General features: G+C 44.8%; 2 protein-coding genes across 9 annotated transcripts in view; one reads left to right on the forward strand and one right to left on the reverse strand.

The window, feature by feature from the left end:
- The window catches only part of arhgef7a (Rho guanine nucleotide exchange factor (GEF) 7a), a gene marked incomplete at its 3' end in the record, with an annotated part of 26,196 nt that extends 20,065 nt beyond the window's left edge, over positions 1-6,131 (reverse strand). For all 8 annotated transcript variants that reach the window (XM_080839341.1, XM_080839339.1, XM_080839345.1 and 5 more), the window contains exons 1-2: positions 5,955-6,131; positions 4,382-4,465 (exon numbers count right to left, since the gene is read on the reverse strand). In XM_080839341.1, the coding sequence (XP_080695467.1) occupies positions 4,382-4,465; positions 5,955-6,119 (249 nt within the window). In that variant the 5' untranslated portion in view covers positions 6,120-6,131. The remainder of the gene's footprint in view (positions 1-4,381; positions 4,466-5,954) is intronic.
- Positions 6,132-13,616: 7,485 nt separating this feature from the next.
- The window catches only part of aff3 (AF4/FMR2 family, member 3), a gene marked incomplete at its 5' end in the record, with an annotated part of 31,113 nt that continues 24,729 nt past the window's right edge, over positions 13,617-20,000 (forward strand). The window contains 2 exons of the mRNA XM_080838258.1: positions 13,617-13,685; positions 18,589-18,633. Coding sequence (XP_080694384.1) covers positions 13,617-13,685; positions 18,589-18,633 — 114 coding nt within the window. The remainder of the gene's footprint in view (positions 13,686-18,588; positions 18,634-20,000) is intronic.

Below are 20,000 nucleotides of genomic sequence, written 5' to 3' on the forward strand. Positions count from 1 at the left end.
TCAAATATGACAGCGGTGCACTAGTCTTTAACACTTTCTAAAGAGTTCTGATTAGTGCTCACTGATTTCCGCAAACATTCAAAAGCCATCCTGCACAGTACAAAAACACATCTGTACAGAAGGCCTGTGGGGCTAAAGCGGCTGTAACTAACATCCCAAAGCCTAATTAGAAATGAATGACTGGCCTTGAGTGCTGTAAAGTAGCAATTTGTACAAACAACAACAGCAGCACCATTGCCGCTTCCCTCTAACTGAGAACAACACTTAGCTTACACAACACAATCAAAACCCAACTGCCAATGATTGACCTATACTATCTAGTATCTACTGGCATCTGTACAATCTTGAGCAATGCATCATGGACCTCTGCAGATAGTCTAAACTATACCATACGATAACATACTACATGATATGATGCAATAATACTATAAACTAGTATACTATACAACCAATACACTATACTAGTAGGAGGGTATACTCAATCCACATTTCTTCACTAATGCAAAATATGACACTAGTGGAAAGTACTGTGGCTGTGTTGCAAAAGGTGACTATGCTGTGGTTGCAAAAGGTGCCTATGCTGTGGTGCTTTCACAACAAATAGGGAAAAGATAGCACTCTCACCCTCTCCCTCTCCCTCTCACTCTTACCCTCTCACCCTTTCCCTCTCACTCTTACCCTCTCACTGTTACCTATCCACAGGCCACAGCCTGCTTAATGTTTCCCCTTTATCTCCACTCTAAAATCAATTTTTCCATGACTGTTAGATTCAGTGCTGACTCATTACAGCAAGCAGGAACTCGGCCCAGCTCAACTGTCCACTGGCTCATGTGTGGATATAAACACGCCAAGACAAATGCCTCACTTTCACCATCAGGAAGTCTATGATTATTAATATTTTTTTTTAAGAAATTCCTACTAAATGACTATATACGTCATCCCACGCCTTTGAACTAAAATGTGCATGAAGAGACCCATCACGAATCCATACCATATAGGGCTGAATTTACGAGTTCATCCTTGAATATGAAGCAGAGCGCCGAGTCGGGGAGGGTGAGGGGGCACTTAACCCCAACACTGGGGTGATCATGAATCAGACATGACTGCACTGCAGTTATCCTAGAGGCATCATGGCCGCCATGCCAAACAGCACACAGACTCTCCTCAAGACCAGAGACACACACACACAGCACAAAGGGAAGCTTGTCTGGGCATCACACAGCTGGAGCCTGGGCACTGCCAACCTAGCCCTGCCCCTACCCAGTGCATTACAGCACACCAGCTCTCTATAGAGACACTAAAGAGTGAGGAGGAGGAGGGAGAGAGGAAGGAGAGAGACAGAGAGATAGAGAAAGAGGCTCAGAGGAAGACAGATAGAGAAATAGACACACAAACATAGAGACGTAGACATACAGAGAGATAGACAGGAAGAAAGAGAAGACATATAAAGAGAATGCAGAGACGTGAAGAGAAATATGGAGCAAAAAAACGAGACAGAAAAACAGAGTAACTAACAGAGTGAGTGAGAAGCATAGCCGGAGAGGCAATCTGAATCTGAATCAGAACCACATCTGAACACTGGGTCCTGCCTGAATCAGAACCACATCTGAACACTGGGTCCTGCCTGAATCAGAACCACATCTGAACACTGGGTCCTGCCTGAGTTAGTCAGTCCACTGAGGTCAGAGGACAGGGGGTCTCTGAAAACCCAAATAAGACAGGGGAGTGGGGAACCTACACAAGAGGAAAACCTGAAGCCAAGTCACACACACACACACACACACACACAGACAGACACACAAGCACACACACACAAGCACACACACAACCCCCATCCCAACAACCTTCACTTATCATAAACCATCAGACTGCGCTTCCTTATTGTTTGACGGCAAATTCCAGAGCCAAAGCAGACCTCCACTAGTAAGCACAAGCAGGAGGTGTGTGTGTGTGTGTGTGTGTGTGTGTGTGTGTGTGTGTGTGTGTGTGTGTGTGTGTGTGTGTGTGTGTGTGTGTGTGTGTGTGTGTGTGTGGCGGGGCTACGTTCCATCTCTGCTTATCAGAGGGGCAAAAGAATGCTGCGCTGGATCTGGCCTCAAATCATCCAGGCCCCTGTTTTTAAGGCCAAATACCTCAGGAGGAAAGGGTGGTTTGAGGGGGCTGGTGGCCATTGGCCTGAATGGGAATATGACAAATTCACCAGCAGTGCAACCAGGTCAGCTGAGAACAAGTTCGAAGAGACAGGGCGACTAGGGGGTAGATCAGGCTAGATCTGAGCATGTGGATAATCAGGATGATCTCAACCTAAACAGATTCTGATCCCCTCAGGAGTGAGTAACCATCTTGGTAAAACAGTAAACAAACTTGGAGGGGGGGGGGGGGGGGGGGGGGGGGGCAACCATCTTGGACCTCTCGCTTTGGAAGCAGCCAGGGTAATGCAAGGAGCGCCGACAATGCAAAGACCTTCACTTTATGATCTCTGACTCTCATCACGTTGTATGTGTGTTGTGACTCTGATGGCTACGTATCCAGCCGAGGGAGAAATCTAATGAAGCAATTTGGCTTATGGAGGCAACCGAGACACAATGACATCTAAACACCAAATTACCTGATTGAATTCCCCCGAGCCCTCAGGCTCTGAGTGGGTATTCACAGAAGCGCTGAATCACCCCGTCCCTATTACACCAAAAAAAGCCTGGCGGGACACCTTCTAATTGCTGTTGATAGCACCTAATTTGATATTTTGGGACTTAAATATAATAGAGAGGGAGAGAGAGAGAGAGAGGGAGAGAGAGACAGAAAGGGAGAGAGACAAAGAGGGAGAGAGAGAGAGTCTGCATGATACATCACGAGGTGATGGCTGCATCCAACCACTCCTGTCTTCTCAAGATCACAAGGGATTGTAGGATGTGAATACACCTCCATGGGTAAAATATACGATCCATTGTTTACTCCCTTCTCAAGGGCTTTTAACCATATATATATATATTTATATTACAATGACATCTACATAAAATATGGGCCATTGTACACACAACAAATGCACCACAAAGACACTAAACAGCACCAACAACAGCAAAGCAAACCTAAATCACCGTCACGGCAGAAGGAAGGCAGATTTGAGCAGCAAAAGGTCGTAAAACAACAACATAAAAACCATTCCAACTGAACTGTGGTTAAGAGGACCCCTGGGTTCTGACACTATATGAAGGGGCATCCATATGGGTTAGGGGCCCTCCCTCCTCTGTGCTACAAGGACCCCAAACAAACATTACACCAGGCCCATCTGCCACATAATAGATGCGCATAATACACGTCTGCCTGTCTCTTTGTGCCTCACCTTCAACATACAGCACATTTTCTAATGCCTACTGGACAATTCTTCATATTAATACTAGGATTGTAGCTTTTTTATAATGTTTTGATGTGCATATACCGGCTATAAATTACATAACACAAACCCATCAGATTTCCGGCCTTTACTGGCTCCGATGTGACAGTACAAATCAGTCTTAAAGGGCCAAGTTTTGCTTCAACAACCTACACAGTTTACTAATCAAAATAATAAACTTCAAACACTGACTATTTCTAGAATATATATATCAAATCCTAATATAACAAATGTTCAGAATTCTACAGACTTTCTTATTACTTTATTATTTTGGTGGGATGCACTTTAGGTTAGTTCATGGGTGCATTGGAACACTGTGTGTTTGTCAACAAACATACAAAATAGTTGTGCTGCCTTGGGTGTTATCTGGTGACTCAAATGCAGGAGTCAAACAATTCTCAGACCGACAGTTTGACGACCACCTTCCCTGACATTTTCAGCAAAGCAAATCCAGAGTAAGTGAAGCGATAATTTTCGCTTGCGGCCAGAGCAATGACTCGTTGCTGCGCCCAAGTCAAGGAGGCCAGTGGAGAGAAGAAACGACAATGCCACGCACAGATACACAGAAGCCTTTCAGATAAAGTGTTCTCCTCGGTAATAGATTTGTAGACTGTTAACCTGACATCCATGAATCGCAACTTCGCAAGCTAAATGCTGCATACAATGTGTTTTTAATTGTTGCTACTGTTGTGGAAAATACATCTCGACGAGGTTTGTTGTAAGGTTGGCTGATTATCGGCAATACAGGGCTTTCTTTCTTTCAGTCAGTTACTTGAGACTGCATTCGAACCAGTCCAGCCTCCCACGGCCAGTTCTCCGGGTCCCCTTTGTTGATTGTTTGCTTCCTATCCAGTATCACCAGTAGGCTACAGTCCACGCTGCTCTCTCATAAAATACCCAAGGCGCTGGATATCATACGGATGAAATTTGCGATAAAACAGTTGTTGCTTATAAAACACTAACATACACAAGTAAATAATAATAGCTTACCTCGACACGAAACGCGACACAGCCTTTGAGAAACTCCTTGATGTTGTTCAGGCACTCGTTGTCGTTCTTAGGTTCCTGGTAAATCTAGATTTTTAAATAGAAATGCAAATTTCAGCAAAAAGTGCAAGCTTTACGCGGGGTGCTTTATTCCCTAGCTCGATAACAATTCAACAAGAAAGAGGACGCGAGCCGAATTGACTTGGACGTAAGGTCCCTCGCCTTCCTACATCTCTTGCACTCAAACAGTCCCACGAACAAATCCCGTCTCAGGGAAGTGAGGGGTTGAGCGAGGGAAATGACGTTTTCATAAAGGACACCACAGAATGGCACAGCATTATTGAAGGGACACTGGAAAGGCGGGCTAAACGAATCTGAACTCTGAAGGCATGGAGAGGAGGCTACTTGAAAATCTGAATCTGGAAAAGCTCTAATTTTCTGCCTACTTCTTCACCTAGTCTGCCTTAATTAATACGATGTGCAGCTTATGCAATGTAGTGACGGACTGGTCACTTTGTTTAATAGGGTTAGTCAGTTATTGGGCTCGGTTTAAGCAATCACATATTCAGTTTAGGCTATAGACCTACACAACGATCTTTGATCAGTTTCACAGTTCTTCGGACACAAATAATATTAGCCAAACTGGATTCTTTGTTTGACTTAAATGGTGACTGGTTTAAAGGACTGGATATTAATTATCTTGCGTATCCTCAGAATTGACCCTTGGCTAAAAAAAAACGATTTGCTCAGACACCTTTTGCATAACAGGTAACATAGCCTGTTGATCAATTGTTAATAGCCTATCAAACTTGACTGACTATGAGACCAATTGTGCGTGCAGTCTTAGAGGCAAGCTAATGGTGTGTGTGTGTGTGCACTGTGCACACCCTAAAACTCTGCCCTGTTTCTTTAAATGTGGAAAGGGTCCTTTTGTGCTGTCTTTTTGCAGTCAATGGCGGCCCACGCTTGAAGTATACGAGACATAAAATTAATCTGTAGCATCCCCGTTAATCTGTATCAGATGCAGATTACATTCCTGCAAACCACTCCGAAAACCATTGTAATGCAATTTCCAAGGGGTTCACCCCTGGCACAATAGGTTAGGCTATGTCCAAATAGATAAGCTAGCAAGTAATTGACATACATGTTCAGATAAATCGTGATACAACACGTCTAACGCTAAAATCCACTGTATGAAATGAAACAATAAAGGCCTAACCCCTTGTAAATGTGTCAGTCGGCTACAACAATTATCTATAGCTTCCTGCAACAGATATTTACCCGCCGCGTCTGAGAAAGACTCGCTCTAAACACCTCAGCGTTGGCGCATATTGGGCTAGCCATAATGCGGGGGTCTTGATTGTGTGTGCTGTTGTGATCTGTTGTTTATCGGATAATAACCAATGTGCTTGTGACCTACAAAAAATATCCATTTCATAAGCCAGAGGACTGAGAGAGGCCGGATATTCAAGCATTATGCCGCGGACAGAGAAAGCGTCTGGATAGATAAACACACACATACAGAATGAGCGGGGCCAATGCGGCAGGATGAGCCAAAATGATGTGGGCTACTCACTTTCTCTGTTGTACCTGGACGCAGTCGCTCCAGAAGCCTGCATAAAACCACACCATCTTTTAACGACGACTGCAAGAAACCTTCGGGGTCCGAAATGGTCTTTTTCGGCGATTCCAGCACGCCGAGGGTGATGAGCCATGTCACCGTCTGCTCAGCCGGATTCATGGTCACATTGACGACGAAACCTCAACCAGCGGTGCGTCGAAGATAGAAAAAAGCCTTAGCCTACCTCTAATATAAATCAACCGTTTGTCAAAATAAAAAACATCTCCTCTTTAGGTAAGCTATACAGGACAAAAGCTTAAACACCGACGGCAAATAAACACTCCCCTTCTTTCTATGGAGCCAGATGACGCCTCTTTCCTAGTAACGGGGAAGCCAGGGTCTATTCTCCTCAGTTTTTTTCGAGCCCACTGGCAAGCTGTCAAACGCCTTCCCTGGAACATAACAACCTGCAGCAGCCGCCACTCCACATCTTCCGGCAGATGACATCACGGGCTCAGACAGGTCCATTTGTCTGTCCGGCCAGTTGACCTCAGAAGCTTTTTTGCGTGCTTTGTTGAAACAACCCATAATTTTGCATGATATGCCGGTGCTCAGCCTATCGCTGGAAAGGCCAATGGAGAGTTTTAAATAGAGGCTATATGATTACACATTTTCATATCCCAAATCTTGTCAGTCAGTATGCTGATTTCTTTTGGATTTTAGCCTGAAATAAAATCTCACAGAGAATACATTTACGTGGAAAGCTCTTGGTTATAGGTTATTCTCTGTGTTTGATGCTTGACTCCGAGATTATTTTTAGATGCTCCAAACCCCAACAAATGTGTTTGTTTGTTTAGCACGAGGATTCTCAAACCTCCTTGTTTGATATACATCAGTGTGGTTCCACATTTTGCAATTCAGATGGTATCCACAAGGTGGCGCTCTTTTACCTTGTAGTCTGTGACATTTGATGCCCTGCGTTGGTAGGCTGCTGTCGATACCTGACCCTATCACAGAGGCCGGCTACCTGTCCCTCTTCAGGTCCCGGCTACCTGTCCCTCTTTCGTAGCAGGCGTTTGCAGCTTCAGAAGTGGGTATAGTTTTACCTGCTTTTCCAAGTTGATTCTGATTGAACAATGGTCCAAACAATGTTTTTGAGGTTAGCATACTGTAGGCCGAAGAAGAGAACACATTTTCAAAATGCCATGTACGCACCACACAAATCACATGGCCCTTTAGACTGATTGATAGATGTTTCAGTACACACATCAGAACGATTGATGTTTTGATTCAGCTTCATGATATAATTTTCATAAATGGCCTTCCTGTTAGTGTCCTTCAGACACACTATGTCCCCGTCCAATAACCAGCGGGTTCACAAACAGTATCTACTGTGACGCACAATACTTGACAAAGGCCTTAAATGTATTATCTTTCCAAAGAAGAATATAATTAATAAAATGTACAGGAAACCTACGTATCTGTGATCTAAATCAAACAAATGCCATCTGTGGTTGGAGTGTGTATGTGTGTGTGTGTGTGTGTGTGTGTGTGTGTGTGTGTGTGTGTGTGTGTGAATGATATGTGTTTGTTTGTATGTGAGTGTGTGTGCGTGTGTTTATGTGAGTGTGTGAGGGAGAGAGAGAGAGAGTGTGTGTGTTTGTGTATGTCTGTGTGTTTGTAGGTGTGTGGGTGTGCATGTGAATGAATGATGTGTGTGTATGTGAGTGTGTGCGTGTGTGTTTTTATGTGAGTGTGTGAGGGAGAGAGAGAGAATGTGTGTGTGTGTGTATGTATGTGTGTGAGTGTGTGTGCATGCTTTTATGTGAGTGTTTGAGGAAGAGAGAGAGAGAATGTGTTCATGTGAGTGTTTGAGGAAGAGAGAGAGAATGTGTTCATGTGAGTGTGTGAGGGAGAGAGAGAGAGAGAGTGTCTGTGTGTGTATGTTTGTTTGTTTACCTCCCCTCCTCCCCCTCACCTGTCACCCTGTGTGCCCACCTGGAGGAATCTGCGTTCCCAGGGGGTAACCATGGAGATGGAGGGATGCGTTGGTTGGTGTGGAGAGAGGCACGCTGCTACTGCAGAGAGCAACGGAGGCCGGGAGACAGTCCTCAAGGCCCCCCGTGAGGGACAACCTGGTCTCCAAGGACCAGTCATCACCAGGAGCTGTAACCAAGGGTTGCCACCTCAGGGGTTAGTCCGTCTCCGCTCTCTCTCCTAACCTGGTCTCTCCTGCCCACTCTCATGCTCTCTGTGCTTCTACTGGCCGCCCGCCCTCCCTCACGTATTCAGTTTCTCTTTTTTCACTCTTGTCTACTTCTCTACTGTGCTTTTGAAAATAAGATACATTTATTGACCTCTTAAAGACCAGAGTGCATTGTTGTTTAATAAAATATTTATGTTTTCTCTTTCTTTGTCTTCGCATTTTTGCTTTCCATCTAACTGTACTGGTTTCAATGTAGCCAATATGACTATTCCTATTTCTTTCAAATGGAGTTACACCATCATTGCAGTTTCTAGGAAATAAGGAGGAGCAGAGACTGGTAGTTCATGAAGACTCATAAGTGAATGTGAAATTGTGTGTGTGTATGTGTGTGTTTGTGTGTGTGTGTGTGTGTGTGTGTGTGTGTGTGTGTGTGTGTGTGTGTGTGTGTGTGTGTGTGTGTGTGTGTGTGTGTGTGTGTGTGTGTGTGTGTGTGTGTGTGTGTGTGAGAGAGAGAGACAGATAGTGTGTATGAGAAAAAGGAAGCATGTATGTGTGTATGTGTGTGTGTGTGTGTGAGAGAGAGAGAGAGCCAGATAGTGTCTATGACAATAAGGAAGCATGTGTGTGTGTTTGTGTGAGAGAGAGAGTGTGTGCTTGAGTGTGTGTGTGTGTGTGTGTGGTGTAAGAGAGAGAGAGAGAGAGAGAGAGTGTGCTTGACTGTGTGTGTGTATGTGTGAGCGAGAGCGTGTGCTTGAGTGTGTATGTGTGTGTGTCAGAGAGACTGTGTGCTTTTGTGTGTGTGTGTGTGTGTGTGTGTGTGTGTGTGTGTGTGAGTGTGTGTGTGTATGTGAGAGAGAGAGAGACAGATAGTGTCTATGAGAATAAGAAAACGTGTGTGTGCTTGAGTGTGTGTGTGTGGTGTAAGAGAGAGAGAGAGTGTGTGCTTGAGTGTGTGTGTGTATGTGTGAGCGAGAGCGAGAGTGTGTGCTTGAGTGTGTATGTGTGTGTGTGTGTGTGTGTGTGTGTGTGTGTGTGTGTGAGAGAGAGAGTGTGTGTGTGTTTGTGTGTGAGAGAGAGAGAGAAAGAGAGAGAGTGTGTGCTTGAGTGTGTGTGTGTGGAAGCTCTATCACCCACTTTCATTAGGGGGAAGTACATTAACAGTCTTCATGGTGGCAGGACAACTCAACTCTCATAACCCCCAGCCTACCCCTCCACACACACACACACACACACACATACACACACACACACACACTCCACCTACCTCTGAGGCCTCCTCGACAGAGCACACGTGTGTGTGCAAACAGCTTTTTATTGATTTTTATTACTCTTTTATGACTGTCTTTTCATCTCTGATTTATCATAATGCACCACACTCCCGCATCTTGCGTGGGAGAGATAATAACTTCATAACTCACTGTAGTGTTCTGACTGCTACAAACACACACACGCGCGTGCAGGAACGCACGCACGCGCCACATGACGTGCAGCACTCATGCAAACACACTTTACCTGTCATCTGCTCAAACGGTGAGAGCCCTGTTAAACTGTGCCGCTGCATTAAGGCGTCCTGCTGCCTCTCCTGGGTCTGGATAAATGGACAAATTAAAAACACAAACTTACACGGAGAGCTTTTCCTGTTTCCACCCGCCCTTGAGAATATTATCACATACTAAAAGCTCTTCACTGGCCCAGACTGACTATCATAAAAAGACATCCAAGATAACGTCAAAGGAAATGTCTGGGGAAATGTCCAACAGTAATGTCCAAGGGAAAAAAACACTAGCCTCTTTCGCAAGAGGCACATTAAACTGATGGAAGTTTTCTTTGTTCATGTCCTGAATATCCCTTGATTATTCCATGTCGGGTCCAAATACCTATGTCTAGGTTAGGTACGCCTACTCTTTTTCTGTTGCTTCACAAGTGCTATCCTGTACCAGTAGCAACAACTGTGATTAGTAGTAGTGCTAGCAGCAGAGGAGACTGGAACTGGAGTTGCGGGTTATTTTTATCCCCTGTATTGAAATGTGTTGTCTTCAGCTGCAGGTGTTGGGGCTGCGCTGGGCTGTGCTCCCCTGAGGCGGTGAGGGATGATGGAGGGGTCACGGGCAGAGACCGCCCCGCCTGAGTTATGACTGTAGGGGCGGGGGGTTGGTGTGGGGGGGAGCACATCTGGACAGATAAGCCACAAAAAGACTGATGCACTCCCCACCTGGTATACACACACAAAGAGACACACACACTCATAGAGACACACACACCCATAGAGACACACACACACATAGACACACACACACATAGAGACACACACCCATAGAGACACATACACGTAAATATGTACATGCACACTTACGCAGAAACAAACACTCACACACTAGCACTAACATACATATACTGTATATATATTTATATATAGATATACACAATATATATATATATACAATATATATGCACACAATAATTCTAAAATGCATAGATGTTCACTCAGAAACAGGCACACACACATGGCACACACACATGGCACACTCACAGCAACCACATCCTCAGAGACACACATGCGGGCGCTCGTATGTGTGTGTGTGTGTGTGTGTTTATTTCTGAGGGTGTATCCTGCACCTTGGCACACCGTTCAATCAGTCTTCCCTTGTTGGTGCTGTTTGGTGCTGTGTGTCCCTTGCAGGCACAGTTTCACACCAGACAGCACAAATTCTCACTATGGTTCACAAACACACATTCACACATATACAGTACAATTCTATACTGTCTTTCCTTCTGTATGTCCTGTCTTTCTCTCGTTCACACACACACACACACACACACACACACACACACACACACACACACACACACACACACATACATACACACACATACACACACACACACACACACACATACATGCACACACACACACACACACACACATATACACACACACACACAGACAATTATAAACACACACACACACAAATATATACACATGGACACATACACACACATTTTTGGCAAATTAGAGTGGAGTTCGGACTTGGATTGTCTAACAGAGCCCCCCCTGATGAAATACCATAAGAGAAAAGAGAAATAGGAGGGTGTTTTTGAAAATGATGACTCACAGTTAGTAATTCATTTGGCTCACATACCAGATGTGCTGATATGAGGAAGCAAAACAGTGAGTGTATGTGTGTGTGTGTGTGTGTGTGTGTGTGTGCGCGTGTGCATGAGGGTAGAGGGGGGTATTGGTGTGTGTGTGTTTGTGTGAGTGCACATGAGGATAGGGGTGCATGTATCTGCGTGTCTGTGATTGTGTGTGTTTATGTAATATGTGCATGGAGGAAGGGATGTTTGTGTGTGCGTGTTGAAGTGTGTTTGTACACTGTGACTGAATTATGTATTGCGTTTTAGTTTGTTTCTTTACAAAAGTGCATGTCTGTGTATGTATTTTTATGCATTTGTGTTTGTCATAGTAATGCTGTAGGGGTTTAGGATTTTCATATACATCACGTGTGTGTGTGTGTGTGTGTGTGTGTGTGTGTGTGTGTGTGTGTGTGTGTGTGTGTGTGTGTGCGCGCGCACAAAGGGGAATTTGGGATAAGTGCCTGCAATATTGCACTGATCCAGCCAGCCACAGGTGTCCCTTGGGGTGAGGTCCAGCACCAGGCTGGAAAAAAGGGGTAGGGGGGAATGTGGAAGGGGCCGTCCCAGGAAAGAGCACCAGAAACAAGAACCCCCCCCCCCCCCCTCCCCCCCCCCCCCCCCCCCCAAAGGATCCCCAGGGCCCTCTGGCACCACAGCCAAATTCAACCACAGGAAATGTGACACCTTCCCATGAGACGTGCTGCTGCATTGCACTGGAAAGAAAGAGGGGGGAGAGAGAAACGGGGGTCTGGAGAGAGAGAGAGAGAGAGAGAGAGAGAGAGAGAGAGAGAGAGAGAGAGAGAGAGAGAGAGAGAGAGCTTGTTGTTTCAAGGGGCAGATATCTTTTAAATAAAGACAAATATGATTTTTTTATTCTTTGGGCCTTCGGAGGTCAAGAGGTAAAAGCATCTTCTTCATTGTCATTGTGGAACCATGGATCTAAAGGCACTGCACACACACACACACACGACACAAATACATAAACGCACACACTCTCTCTCCCTCTCTCTGACACACACACACACACACACACTTTATCTCTGTCACATACATACTCACACACATGCACATACACACACACACACACACACACACACACACACACACACACACACACTCACACACATATACAGTCCCTCTGTCAAACATACTCCCTCACACCCACCCACCTCCCATGTGGGTCTCGCTGTGTATTTGTTCAGATCAATAGACTGGGACAGTGAAGGTGTGTCTGGTCCAACATCACCATAAATCTCCCTCAACTCTACTAACGTGCCTCTCAGATCTGTTCCTGCTGGCTTGTTTTTTTTAAGGTGTTATTTATGGTGTTTGGAAGTGATCGATAAACCAATGACACTGGACACAGTAAAATCATTCCAGCACATGTGGAGAACCACACATTCTTTCTCTTGCTCTCTCTCTCTCTCTCTCTTGCCACCCCTCCTCCTCCTCCTCCTCCTCCTCTCCCCAACACACACACAAACAAACTTCCACATTCCCACAAGAGACCGGGCTCTCTGTCTCTTCCAGCGTTTTCGGTATGTGTCTGCAATGTATTAGTTAACCATAGACCCCCACCGATTAACCACACGCACATAGACAACACTCTGGCAACTCTCAACGCCACGACAGCGGGGCGGTAAAATGCTATTTATGATGTTTTCCCGGCTCCGCTGTCTTGGAGTAGCGAAATGAGACGCTGGGTGATGCATGGAAATCATTCTCCGTCAGAGGGAAGCGTCTAATGTCTCGGGGGAAAGGGGGAGGCTGAGAGAGACGGTGGGGGCTTCCTCTGTCAAACCTAGCAATGCAGGCGGTCTATACTGCCTTGCTGTAATCTGTTTCATTTCATCACTGATAAACTGGAGTTGAACTGGAATGTTGTTTACTAGCAATAGGCTACACCACAAGCCACTGAACAACACAGGTATTTTGCCGATGCCAAACACTGGATGCGTAATTGGTGTCTAATGGGGCGGTGGCTAATCACTTTCATTAATCCAGTTAATTAAAAAAAATCTGAGAATGTAAAGCATTTTCCTTGAAATGATCAATGTGCTCAGAACGCGTTGTAATTCAATCGTATCCTTTTCCAAATCGGTTAGCTGTTATATTGCGATATCTGCCCTCCTCTGTTCCTGTGTGTATCATACAAGTGGCTCTCGCTGGCCCGCCTCCACCCTTCGCAAGATCTTACGGAAACACCGTCTTCGTGATTCTTCGATGCGTGACACGGTGACGCTCCCGGCAGTCCATTGTGCGCTGGTTGTACGCCCCCGTGCTGGCTCGGTATAGCTTTACTGAGATGGGCACAAGGATTGACCAGTGAAGGAAACATGCCTACTGTGTTCGGAAACAAGGGGAAACTTGCAAACGTTTGCTGTATGCTTCGACACACATTTCAGGTGAGCCCGATTAGCTTATTAGCTTACAGTTTCACACTGTTGGGTTTATTCACTGTCACACCATCGTGTCTGCTTTCTCAAAGAGTCGTCTATTTTTTTCTATCAGTATATATTTTCTAGTCGGTTTTACTTTATTACGATATATCATACAGCACTTTTTATGATAGAACTACTTATGTGAAGAATAGTAAAATGCTTTGCACCAGTTGTCTTGAAAATATTTAACCGTTCTGGAACGCCCAATTTATAATCCCATGATCTGTTTAAATGCATTTTGCAATATGGGGTAATCATTTTAAATCCCTTATGTCCTGGTGACTGGCGGTGACACCCATGTTGGTACTTGTAGCCTATTGTGGTTTGACAGTTAAAACGATTTCCGTCACAAGTGGTGCTCTTCTGAGTTCTCTGACTTTTTCAGTTTTGGTTCAGGCGGCGCAGAACTTATTTGCAGAACAGATTCGAAACATATTCAAATATTCTAATTCTAACGCATACACCCCCTGGCTCTCAAGTCAAGCTCCAGCGCCTTAAAGAAAGCCGCTGCATAGCTTTTAACATTGTTACATCATGTTTATGCTCCACTGTGGCGCTTGTGGGATTTGTATTTGCCGCTAGAGACCAGCGCCTGTCAAGGGATTCTCGCTCTTCTCGCCTCTAACTGGTGCTGTGCTGCTGCTGATGAACGTACAGGACCCGGGCAGGTGGGGAAAATATCCTGAAGGCAGAAGGGTGGGGGAGAAGCTTTTAGAGTGAGAGTGGATTTTTTTTCTGTGCAGGTCGATGTGCTAGAGATGAATGAGCGTCACTACTTGCATGGGGAGCGTGAGAGTATTGTAGCATAGTGTGTATGTGTGTGTGCGTGTTTGCTTGCATGTGCGTATGTGTGTGTGTGTGTGTGTGTGTGTGTGTGTGTGTGTGTGTGTGTGTGTGTGTGTGTGCGTGCGTGCGTGCGTGCGCGCGTGTGTGTGTGTGTGTGTGTGTATGCCATATTAGACTGGATGACTGAGACATGTGAGTGAAAGATTTTGAAGGATTTTTACTTACACATCTAAGTGTGACAGTCTCTCCCTCTCCTGCTTTTCATCTCTTTTTTCATTTCTCCCTCTCCCCTTCTATATTTCTTTGACTCACAACTGCACACACTGCTGGAGCAGCCTGTCTCTCCGTCACCCTGGTGACTCATTCAGTCAGACAGGAAGGAATATTAGGGAGGACAAGAACAGGCTCAGGTGTTAGCACAGAGAAAGAGAGAGAGAGAGAGAGAAAGAGAGAGACGGATGGGGGGGGGGGGGGGGGGGGGGGGGGGGGGGGTGGTAAATAGGGGGAGAGAAAGAGAGGAGTTTGCAGAAATGTAGTAGAGGAAAATAGACAGAGCTGAGAGGGATGAAGACCCAGAGAGGGTGGTGACAGGTGAGTAAATGCCAGGAACAATGAGCACATCCAGGCTCTCTGTGTGTGTGTGTGTGTGTGTGTGTGTGTGTGTGTGTGTGTGTGTGTGTGTGTATGTGTGTGAGAGAGAGATATAGATAGAGAGAGAGAGAGAAGGGGTATGGGAGAGGGGGAATGAGTGACAGAGAAAAGGAGAGAGAGTAGACAGGGAGAGAAAGTAAGAGAGGGAGCATGAACTAGTGCTAGAGTAAGAGAGAGAAAGACTGAAAGGTTGAGTGTCTGTGTATGTGAGAGAGAGAGAGTGATAGAGAGAGTGATGGAGAGAGAGAATCAGAGAGGACCACAACTAGCGTAATGTTTATCCTGTGTTATCTGATGTGATTGTTTGCATATGATTCCCAGCTCATATCCTGCACTGGACTTGTCTGTGCTAGTGCATGAGTGCATCCGTTGTTGTTGTGGTTCGCCACTGTAAACACACATCATGGTTGCACACACACACACACACACACACACACACACACACACACACACACACACACACACACACACACACACACACACACACACACTGCTTCCACTAGTTGCATGGAACTGTATTTCCTATCAGTACCTGCAGTGGACTGGTTTGAGCAAACACACATACAGGAAAATACAATCCACAACACAACCACGCACACACGCAGACTATCTCTCTCTCTCTCTCTCTCTCTCTCTCTCCCTCTCTAACTCACAGACACACACACACACACACATGCACACACTGCTTCCATTAGATGCATGGAACTGTGCAATACATTCTACGCTACATGCTAGCTGGGAACATATACAGGAAGAAAAAAACCAACACAAACATAACCATAACCATATACATACACACTGTTTCTGCCCATAGCACGGGACTGTAAAATTCCCGGAGTGCCCCTGGTGGACTGGTTTAGATTAACACAAACAAACATAGACACAGACACAGACACAGACACAGACACAGACACAGACACAGACACAGACACAGACACACACACACACACACACACACACATACACACACGCACACACACATACACACATACACATACACACACGCACACATACGCACACATACGCGCACACACACACTCACACACACACACACACACACACACACACACACACACACACACACAAACACACACACCTGCTTTCTGCTTCATGACTCTCAGTAGTGGGGTAAGATCACGGAGGTGTGACGGCAGGATGGAGAGATGCATTGACAGTTGGATGGCGGGTGGAAACACTCATTAGCAAAAGATCCGGAGAAAGGTCTTGCCGTCTCCATGATACCAGCATACTCTTAAACTGCATGGCTCTTATTTGTTGCTGATCTGTCCCTGGCCTGGCTCTCATCTGGCCCTGATGTGGCTCTGATCTGGCCCTGATCTGGCCCTGGTTTGGCCCTGGTTTGGCCCTGATCGGGCTCTGACTCAGAGTGGATCCGTCCCAGAGACTGTTACTTCCCAGGTTGCATCTCTCTGCTCTCTGCATGTTCTCAGAGGCACTACTATGTGTTACACTGCTCTGTGTTTCACTGTTCTGCATTACACTGCTCTGTGTTACACCTTTCTGTTATGCACTACTTTATTTTACACTGTTCTGTGTTACTCTATTCTGTGTTTCACAGTTCTGTTTTACACTGCTAGCATCGGTAGCTTTTTTCCGTCTGTCTTGCATTAATTCATTGATTCTTCTCCGGAGTTGTCTATTTATATTTCCACCCTTATTTTCATGTGTAAACTCATTGGCAGCCAAAACATGTTTATTACGATTGAAAACACTTGATGTGTTTGAGTGGTGACTCAGTGAGAGAGATGTTGATGCTTTAGGCTTTGGGGTTTGATTGATCTGTTGCCATTTTTGTACTTCCTGACATATCAGACCATCAAAGACTCACAGCCTGATCAAAGACATGACGGGCTGATGACGATCTGGATGTGTACATTTGAATGCTGCTGTTTGTATTTGAAAATTGTGTGCGTGTGCGTGTGCGTGTGCGTGTGCGTGTGCGTGTGCGTGTGTGTGTGTGTGTGTGTGTGTGTGTGTGTGTGTGTGTGTGTGTGTGTATGTGTGTGTGTATGTTTGAGACAGAGTGTGTTCTGATGCATGTGTGTGTATGTATGAGATAGAGTGTGTGCTAAATCATGTGTGTGTATATGCATTGTTGGAAAGTTGTTTGAAATCTGGCTCCTAAGCTAATCACACAAAAAAGTATCCAAATGGATCTTGTGACATTGATTACCATATTGGTGCCATTCCTAATATTCCCACTGAATAAGCTACACTTTCCCATAATTAATTGATTTACAGTTTCTCCCTGCATAACAGTATGACAGTACTATGGAAGATCATACATTTATATAATGATGTAACAGGCAATAAAATGACCTGATTGGCATAAATAGGATGGATATAGCCACAACATACCATCATTTACCAAAGTATTTCATTGAAAAATGTAAGTCCGATGGTTGTGGTTATTTTTAAAGTCTGCCAGTTACCCGCTAAATTCAAGATTAATTTGAGGCGTTTGTTGAACATGAGAAACACACACCAGACAAATAAGTCATGTTGTAAACAAAACCAATAGGTTTGATCGTCTTTGCACTACATCTGCCATATCCTCCTGGGAGATGTAATGGTTGGAAGGCCACTCATCTTCAGCCCTTCTGTATATGACAGTAGGCTTATGGGTAGGCTTATTCCTGATGTAAATTCAAAAACTAAAAGTACTAAAAACACATAACAGTGACTTACTGTCGACGTTTTTATAATCATTTAATGTAGATGAAGTGAAACTTAAATACTGTGAATACCGTGCCGATAAAAATACTAGAAAAGACCTACACTATGTTACTGGCCAATAGCTGTAGTTTTCACAGGAAATGTTTAACAGTGTAGGTGTGTGTGTGGGTGGGTACAAAGGTATGTGTGTGTGTGTGTGTGTGTGTGTGTGTGTGTGTGTGTGTGTGTGTGTGTGTTTGCGTGTGTGTGTGTGTCTGTGTGTCTGTGTGTCTGTGTGTGCAATACTGTATGTGGTTAATGGTAGGATGTGGTCTTCTGCAAGTCAATGTATCTGTGTCACTGCCTGTCGGGTATGCTAATGCCCCCCAGTGCAGAGGAGAAACAGCCATGCACCAGTATGCTAGCATGTTTAGCGCAAGACTATGTAAAGCAGTTTGTATGTGTGGTTGTGTGGTTATGGTTTTCACCTCTTAAGTAGTCAGTGTTTCTGCTTGTGTGGAAAGTGTGTGTGTTTGTGTGTGTGTCTGTGTGTCTGTGTGTTTGTGTGTGTGCGTGTGTATGTGTGTTTGTGTGTGTGTGTGTGTGTGTGTTTGCGTGTGTGTGTGTGTGTGTGTGTGTGTGTGTGTGTGTGTGTGTGTGTGTGTGTGTGTGTGTGTGTGTGTGTGTGAAAAAGGGTTGTTTACTCCTTTAACACCTTTTACTTATTTGTCTGTATTTGTCTTCTCATTTACAGACCACAGGAAGTGAATCAGGCTGTTGTTCTCCAGACCTTCTTGGGGTAAGAGAGACAGGGCTGGGGGTTGAATGGGGGGGTTTGCAGTCTGTGACAGAAGCATTGGGTGTTTGGTGTGAAGTTGACTGTATTTATGCACACCCCTCTATCCTGTCATGTACTGTTTCCAGTATCATGTTACAGTATATTCAGAACATGCGGCTTTATGATTTATGCAAACTCAATACAAACATGTACGAAGAAAAAACTGTTGTTGAAAGGATGATAAAGGAGAAGAAACATAGTCTGGGTTTGGACCTTGAAGCAATACCCTATACCTGATGTGTGTATTTGCAATAAATAAGTCTTGTAAACTGTATTCTCTGCACATAATGGAAGATCCTATGATAAAAGGTCCCTTGATATTATAATATTTTATTGTAACCTCCTGTGCCGATTTCGCTGTAGACCAGCTTCCAACTTTTCACCAAATGAGATAGTAGGTTTCACTGAATGAGATAGTAAGTTTAAGTAATATGCGGCTACTGTATGGTGCTTACCCTATGCTATCACAAATATGTTCAGGTTAAAAACAAAGAGATGATTCAGGGAGAGATAGATGGAGAGAGAGAAAGTGGGGTGGGGGAGAGAGGGAGGGAGGGAAGTAGGAAGAAGCATAAAAGATAGCTGCCTTCTCACCTGGGAGGGCCCGTTGCCGAGCAAGGAGAGGAGAGAGGGATGAAGCAAGGTCCTTGGTGACACTGAGGAGAGAAGAGGAGCGGAGGAGGACGACGGAGCGAGAGAGAGAGAGAGAGAGAGAGAAGAAGAGATAATGAAGCAAGTGGAAGGGTGAAAAGGGGGGAAGACTTCAAGTCTGCACTCCAGAGGGAGAACTATGTTTGTGTGGGAGAAATTGCCAGAGGGCAGATATGGATAGGTGGATAGAGATAGAGAGAAAAGAGAGGTGGAGAGAGAGAGAGAGAGAAAAAGAGTGAGAAAGAGAATGAATGAGAAAGGTGGCGAGAGAGAAAGAGACACCCACTTTGTCTTAACTGTACATTGTGTTTGGAGGGTCTGAGGCTGAGTGTTATTTATGAAGGCTGAGGTCTCCTTTTGGCTCCCCAGTCCATTTCATCATCCTTTCTTTTTAGTCTGACACCGGACAGACCTTCACCCCCAGCTCTCTGTCACCCTGCAGGTCCACCCTGCATCAGCTCTATATGTCTAGATTACAGACATATATTATCAGCACATATAGACATACAGTATATGATCAGCTCCTCATTATTGAACATTTTCCTATTTTTGCATTGTGCATTATGTGAGTTTTTATGGTTTTCAAAATGTTGTATTTGTTTTAATTTGTATTTAATCTTTTAGTTTGGTTTTAGTTTGTTTTACGAGTGCATAAGTAGTTTTATTTTTATTTTGAG

The sequence above is a fragment of the Sprattus sprattus genome, assembly GCF_963457725.1.
Source record: "Sprattus sprattus genome assembly, chromosome: 5".
Classification (NCBI taxonomy): domain Eukaryota; kingdom Metazoa; phylum Chordata; class Actinopteri; order Clupeiformes; family Clupeidae; genus Sprattus; species Sprattus sprattus.